The sequence below is a fragment of the Sapajus apella genome, unplaced genomic scaffold, assembly GCF_009761245.1.
Source record: "Sapajus apella isolate SASKATOON/1434 unplaced genomic scaffold, GSC_monkey_1.0 scaffold195, whole genome shotgun sequence".
Lineage (NCBI taxonomy): Eukaryota > Metazoa > Chordata > Mammalia > Primates > Cebidae > Sapajus > Sapajus apella.
In genome coordinates this window covers 457,402-464,912 of record NW_022437135.1, presented here as the reverse complement: position 1 = coordinate 464,912, position 7,511 = coordinate 457,402, and the positions used below count along the sequence as shown (strand labels likewise).

The 7,511-nt window shown below is 45.5% G+C and overlaps 1 protein-coding gene across 1 annotated transcript in view; it reads right to left on the bottom strand.

Annotated features, from left to right (window-relative positions):
• LOC116543770 (cat eye syndrome critical region protein 2) overlaps nucleotides 1-7,511 on the bottom strand; it is a 199,760-nt gene that overhangs the window by 48,774 nt on the left and 143,475 nt on the right. Inside the window, exons 7-9 of the mRNA XM_032269608.1 lie at nucleotides 5,269-5,308; nucleotides 4,987-5,017; nucleotides 3,675-3,758 (exon numbers count right to left, since the gene is read on the bottom strand). Coding sequence (XP_032125499.1) covers nucleotides 3,675-3,758; nucleotides 4,987-5,017; nucleotides 5,269-5,308 — 155 coding nt within the window. The remainder of the gene's footprint in view (nucleotides 1-3,674; nucleotides 3,759-4,986; nucleotides 5,018-5,268; nucleotides 5,309-7,511) is intronic.

Sequence of the window (7,511 nt, the reverse complement as noted above, 5' to 3'; positions counted from 1 at the left end):
CCATTACGCACATCTGAGAAGAAACCAATTCTACCTAAATGCCATTAAGCACATCTAAGAAGTGAAACCAATTCTACCAAATGCCATTACGCACATCTGAGAAGAAACCAATTCTACCTAAATGCCATTACGCACATCTGAGAAAAAAGCAACAATTCTACCTAAATGCCATTACGCACGTCTGAGAAGAAAACACTATGTTGTGCACCACAGTCTGTTTTAAAATTTCTGTGCTGATTGTCAGCACTAGGCCGTACCAGGTAAAGCAAGTCTTGCTGAAAGCACAGGATTCACCTTCTGGCAGTGTTTCAAAGACTGAAGAACCAGCACAACCACATCAACGACAACCAACCAGGCAAAAATACACCTACAGTTAAAAAAATCTGATACTGTCTTGTGCTGCGATTTTCTTCTTTAAAAAGTGAGGTCAGCTGCAAATGGGATAGAAGTTGGCGTCTGAATGCTTTACGGGTAAGAGGCCTGCTAGAATCAACAGTTTTTAAATTTTTATTTTTATTTTTTAAAGAGGGAGCTTCACCATATTGGTCAGGCTGGTCTCGAACTCCTGACCTCAGGTGATCCGCCTGCCTCAGCCTCCCAAAGTGCTGGGATTACAGGCATGAGCCACCGTGCCCGGCTCAAGGCGGGGTTTTAATGAGAAGCTAATGAGAAACGCCACTTTAAAATCCAGTAAAGGACAGTTCAACAGAACTCCTGGGTTTAGCAATGCCCAATACGCTGTGCCCTTACAACACGCTCCTCTCTCTGAGGGCGGGTATCAGACTCGCTGGCACCCCTGTGCCCTGCTAGCAGCACATTTGAGACTGCCACCCAACAAACAGCTCCCTAGCAACGGCAATGACCGAAGTCGCCGGACAAAAATAACCACTGCACGCCAAATCCTGGAGTTCAGTCAGCCGCTCGCCCCTCACTGACATTTGCCCCAGAAGTCACGACTAAATGTCTTTTTGAGGCAGTAAGCTTGGACTGACCAATGTAGGCCATAAACTCTGCCTCCATGCTTAAAAACTCACGTCACTGCTAGGATTTTCTCCAGGACATCGGGGGCCGCAACAGATAATTTTACAGTCTCTATAATACTGTGGTTTTTGTTCAAACTAAAGAGTAGAGGACTGGGCGCGGTGGCTCACGCCTGTAACCCCAGCACTTTGGGAGGCCGAGGAGGGTGGATCACGAGGTCAAGAGATCGAGACCATCCTGGCCAACATGGTGAAACCCTGTCTCTCAAAAAAAAAAAAAAAAAGACAAACTAAAAAGTAGAATAAAACAAAGCTCAAACATTGCCAAGAATAAAATAAGAAATTTTAGTTAGTGTTTGCTGTTAAAGCTTTGCTTGGAGCCATGAAGAACCTTCCAGTCTATTCAGCCTGCTATGCAATCTGAATTGCAGGCTAGGGCATCTAGGAATGCTCAGGGCAGTGAACAGCAAATAGAAAAGGGAGCTTTCCAGGAGGTGTGAACTGCCAAGGTAATAAGATAGCAGAGAGGGCCCAACAAGGCCAGGCTGGAAAACCATTTGAGAACACGGCTGGATACCAGGACCGAGGGCCGTTCCAAAATTAGTGAGGACTAGGAGGAAAAGGATGTTGGAGAAGGGAGGTCAGTCATTAATAGACTTGTTAACCCCCGGGTAATTACAAACGGGGCAAGACACATCTCTGAGCTAAAAAGAGACAAAGGTGAAATCGAAACAGACTGAAGTAAATACAAATTTACAAATTCGCTTTCCCTTTTCCGGGCTCAAGGTGGAAGGCTGAGTTATTGACAAGATCGCTGTAACAGACCATCCTGTTGTCACTTCAATTTAAGAGCCATGAAATTTAAGAGCTCAAGGGAAGGAGGGAACTTGAAGAGCCAGGAAACGCAACAATCCAAAGGCATGGCTCAGAGTAAAACTACTGTCCCTTAACTCAAACTCTCTATGATCACTGAACTGTTTAAATATTCGATGAAAAAGTGCTCAAAGGAGATCAAAGGTTACAAGTAGACAGAATATGAAGTCTGGCTAGCACTGAGTCTGAACTTGAGAGAACCCAGTGAGATCGATGGATAATGGAGAACAGCCTTCTCTGGTTAGAAGGGAGAGCAGGCGGAGGCAGTTTAGAAGGTGCGTGGGCGGGAAGCCCGTGTGCTTCCTGGAACCTGCATGGAACAGGAAGCAGGATGCGGAGGGTGGCTTTCTGCATTCCCCCTCTGCCTCTCCTTATTCCTGGCTTCCTCCTGTATTTCACTCTCCTTTTTGACTCCACATTCAAACATTAATTACTACCAGCAATCTAGGTTTCTTACGGCTCACTGGACTCTCACCTGGCCAATTTTCCAATCTCAGTAACACAACTAACAATGTTGTCCCTGCCTACAGTGTGATGTGATAATGTCACTTTACTACTTTTTTTTTTTTTTCCCCCCAGAGGTGGGGGTCTTGCTATGTTGCACAGGCTGGTCTCAAACCCCCGGGCTCAAGTAAATCTCCTGCTTCAGGCTCCTGAGCTGGGCATTCCACTTCTCGTAAGCTGTATTACAAAATGAAAATGTCTGGCCGGCTCTGGAATGCTGCTTGGAAAACGCCTTCATTAATAATTAGTGGTTGCTCCAAACATTCCTTCTTCACCTGACATTTTATCTCAAACTCCCACGTGATGCCCTTTCTCTTATGTGACCTAAACACTTCCCTGCCCTCTGAAAAGACAGGTGTCCTCTTTTGCTTTGTGTCTTTGGAGAAATGTGATTACCTACACTACACGGCAAGGCCTTCACACCTAAGTATTTCATCTCACCAGGGATCACACAGATCTGCGCTCATTCCTGGACACTTTTTGGGTCCATGCTACGTCTCCAGTTAGAAGCAAAACAACAAACCGGCCACAAACTCTCATGTTTTCCTTTCTTTTGGGAGATGGAGTCTCACTCTGTCGCCCAGGCTGGAGTACAGTGGTGCAATCTCAGTTCACTACAACCTCTGCCTCCCGAGTAGCTGGGATTACAGGTGCGTGCCACCACACCTGGCATTTTTGTATTTTTAGTAGAGATGGGGTTTTGCCTTGTTGGCCAGGCTGGTTTGAAACTCGTAAGTGCAAGGAATCCACCTGCCTTGGCTTCTCAAAGTGCTGGGATGACAGGTGTGAGCCATGTGCCCGGCTCTAATATACACTGTTTGATCATACTGTGTCATTTCCTGTCTCTGTGCTTTCGTTTCTACTATTCCTGTAGTGTGGGATGCCTTCTGCCTTCCTTCTTCCCCGCTCTTTGTTCCCGCTCTGTCAATACTAGCCATCTCAAGACTCGGGTCAAATATGGCTCTGCCTACTCAAATCCTCTTTTCATTGCCAGCTCTTTCTCCTGCCTTTGCCTCTGTGAACTGCTAGTATACATATGCCCACTGCAGAATGTATTCTCATCTCTAGTACGTTAAATGTGGCCATGCCTACCATCCCAGGAGATTGTTAAGAACCAAAGAGTGTGGCCTCATGTCTTTTTATAATTCTTTCTCTTTCTAGAAATGCATCTTAAGCACAAGAATGCTCGATAAACATTTGGGGTTTAGGAAAAAACATGAAGTAAAGGAAAATAAGCAGGCAGGAATGGAAGTACATGAAAAGAATCTGTCTCTGTCATCGGGAAAGCTCCTCCTCACTGCTCTCACACACACTCACCTCTTGCTTGATGGGTTTGATGGACAGGTGGTCAGACATGCACCTAGGATGCAACTCTGCCTTTGTGCGCTGTGGACGTTTTCCCTATAGTTAGAAGTGAAGAAGAGAAAGGAAAAGATAGATTAGGGCGCTCCCAGGTACTGACGCTGCTGCTGCCGCCAGTCAAAAAGTGGCCAGTGAGGCACACGGGCAAAAGCCTCCTTATGACAATCAGGGAAAACCTCTGCTCAGCTGTGTAGGGACATAAGCCAGTTTATTCTCTTGAAAAAAATAAAATAAAAAACTTGGAGATAACCAAGTGTCTTTCATAGCAAGCATCACTGGCAAGAAACTCCCTTAACAGTTAAAAAAAAATTATCTTCCCAAATCACAAAGAGAAAGCCATACTTTAGCACCTTCAGTGGAAGGGGCAGCTCTGGGAGGGGCATCAGGAGCAGCTGGAGGCGGGCTGCCAGGCAAAGGCAGCGCAGTGGCAGAGTGAGGTGAGAGCAGCTGCCCAGGAGGGGAGGCCAGGGAGTGAGCAGGGTGGGGAAAGCAGAATGCGATTCGTGCTGAGGAAATGCACCCGGCTGGAAGGCAGTCCCTGCAGGACATTTCAAAGGAAGAGCATGGAGAACTGTTTGTATCTAGGTAACTACTTTGAAGGCCAAGGCTTATTAGCACATGTAAGTTCTGTAATTTGTGAGGAACAAGACCCACAGCATCGCCAGTTGTAATCCACATTAAAGGGTGGCGAGCACAGGCCTTCCCTTAAGATAAAAGAACTTCCGTGGGTTCTGCATAAAAAAGCCGCATTCTCCAGGGTCAGTCCTGGTACCACTCAATCCATGAGGTAAGGAATTATAGGATGGAACATGACAAGGGGTGGTTTATACAACTTGAACCTACCGCAGAGCCATGGGGGTATATTTAATGAGTCAGCAAAGAGAGCTTTTCTGTTTTCAAAGACAAGAGAATGACTGGCGCCCAGTGCAAACACAAGCCCAATGATCAAATGCTGTTGTGACCTCCTTTAAGTACTTGTCCCAAAACACCGACCCCAGCAGCTTCCTGAAGTACGTCTATAACCTCTCTTTTTTGGTAGGTTCTTGTTCTGTCGCCAAGGATTAAGTGCAGTGGCACCGTCACGACTTACTGCAGACTCAAACTGCTGGCCTGAAGCAGCTGTAACCCTGGACTCCCAAAGCGCTGGGATAGCAATGATTTTCTAAGCCTCAAGACTCTCATAAGATCTCTTCAACTTTAAATACAGTAAAGGAACTGTCGGGGAACTGTCTTCCAAAGAGATTACGCCAGTTTTCCAAGACAGTACCGAAACCGCCAATGTCAGTTTCACTTCAAACCTGCCGAATCAGAGAAAAGTTACCAATGAGAAGAACGCTATTCTTGATACAGAGGGCGAATGTTTCCCTAGGCACTTTCCCATCCCCTTCTTTGTAAACCATCTATACTCAGTCAATTTACTTGTTGAGAAATTAATGTGTACAAAGCTGTATATTGTGTAACACGAGCAACAAACTACCAGGATCTACATCCCCTTTTATTAAAAAAAGGTTTACTTAAACTGTTAGACGGTCATCACGGGAGGACTTACCTTCTGATACTTCCAAGTTTAGAGGACAATTGTGTAATACCTTCACAAAGGTGTATCAAATCTTCTGGCGCTCTTACTGCCTTTATTTTGCTAAAAAATGTGGCTTTAGTTTTCTACCAAGATTTCTCATCAATTATCCACCAACATAAATAATAGGAGAGGAGGACTGCTGTCTTTCGATAGCCAAATACTAGGCTCCGTACACTGACATGGGATAATTCCCAAAAAAACTTCTGTCAAGTGATAGCATTTCATTTTCCTAATGAGAAAACGGAAGTGGACCCCACTTTAAAAACAAATTTAAAAAATCGGGTATGGTACTGTGTGCCTGTAGGAGGCTGAGGCAGGAGGATCATTTGAACCTAGGAATCCAATGTTCCAATGAGCTATGATTCTGCTACTGCACTCCAGCCTGGGTAACACAGTGGGCCCTTTCTCTTAAAAAAAGAAAAAGCTGATGGAAAGACATCAAGAAACAATTCATCTAAGGGACAGGACAGGGCAGGGCACTGCCATAATTCAAGTCAGTTTGAAAGAAAAGCTCCAGACTCTTCCACATGGCATGTTAACCCCTCTTCCATTTCCCCATTTCTGTACTTTTTTTTTTTTTGAGATGGAGTCTCACTCTGTTGCCCAGGCTGGAGTGCAGTTGGATGATCTCATCTCACTGCAAACTCCAGCTCCTAGGTTTAAGCGATTCTCCTGCCTCAGCCTCCTGAGTGGCTGAAAATACAGGCGCCCACCAGCATGCCTGGCTAATTTTTATATTTTTAGTAGAGATGGGGTTTCACCACATTGGCCAAGCTGGTCTTGAACTCCTGAACTCTTGAACTCAGTTGATCTGTCTGCCTCGGCCTCCCAAAGTGCTGGGATTACAGGCATGAGCCACCAAGCCTGGCCCCAGGTCAACATTTCTAAATGTTGCATCTTACTATTCTTTATTGTGTTACACTGGACAAGACTTCCAAAACAGTATTACCAGTAATATAGTCTCAAGCATTACTCTTTCAGTAACAAGATGGCTTTCACGTGTCAGTATTAACAACCTGACAGACTGTCGTGTGTCACTTAACACTGATAGTACATTCTGAGAAACCACATTCTTAGGTAATTTTGTTATGCTGTCAACAATACAGAATTCAAGGACTAGATGGTATAGCTTATTATACACCTAGGCTACGGGTACAGCCTGTTACTCCCAGATGATATGGCCTACTACAACCCTCGGTGGTGTAACCGACACACCTAGGTTATGGGTGTACCCTACTACACACAACTCTAAATGGCACAGCCTGCCACACACCCAGGCTACAGGATACATAGCCTACTGCTCCTAGGTGGTGTAGCCTACTACACACAATCCTAGCCACACAATGGTAAAGTATTTGTGTACCTAAACATACGTAACCAGAAAAGGTACAGTAAAAATACAGTATAAAAGATTTCAGAACTGGCACACCGAGAGAGGGCACTTATCGTGAACGAAGCTTGCAGGACCAGCAGTTGCTCTGGTGAGTCAGTTACTCAGTGGCATGAATGTGACGGTTAGGACATTCCAGTACACTACTTTAGACCTTATAAACACAATGCATTTTGGTACACGTTATTGATTGATTGATTGAGACAAGAGTTTCACTCTGTTGCCCAAGCTGGAGTGCAATGGTGGGATCTCGGCTCACGGCAACCTCTGCCTCCCAGGTTCAAGAGATTCTCCTGCCTCAGCCTTCCAAGTAGCTGGGATTACAGGCGTGTGCCACCACGCCCGGCTAATTTTTTGTATTTTTTAGTAGAGATGGGGTTACAACATATTAGCCAGGCTAGTCTCAAACTCTGAATCTCAGGAGATCCGTATGCCTCGGCCTCCCAAAGTGCTGGGATTACAGGTGTGTACCACCGCACCCTGCCAAGTTATAGTATGTTCATAAAAAAAAATGTAATTAGCCGGGCGCGGTGGCTCAAGCCTGTAATCCCAGCACTTTGGGAGGCCGAGGCGGGTGGATCACAAGGTCAAGAGATCGAGACCATCCTGGTCAACATGGTGAAACCCCGTCTCTACTAAAAATACAAAACATTAGCTGGGCATGATGGCGCGTGCCTGTAATCCCAGCTACTCGGGAGGTTGAGGCAGGAGAATTGCCTGAACCCAGGAGGTGGAGGTTACGGTGAGCTGAGATCAAGCCATTGTACTCCAGCCTGGGTAACATGAGCGAAACTCCGTCTCAAAAAAAAAAAAAAAAAAAAAA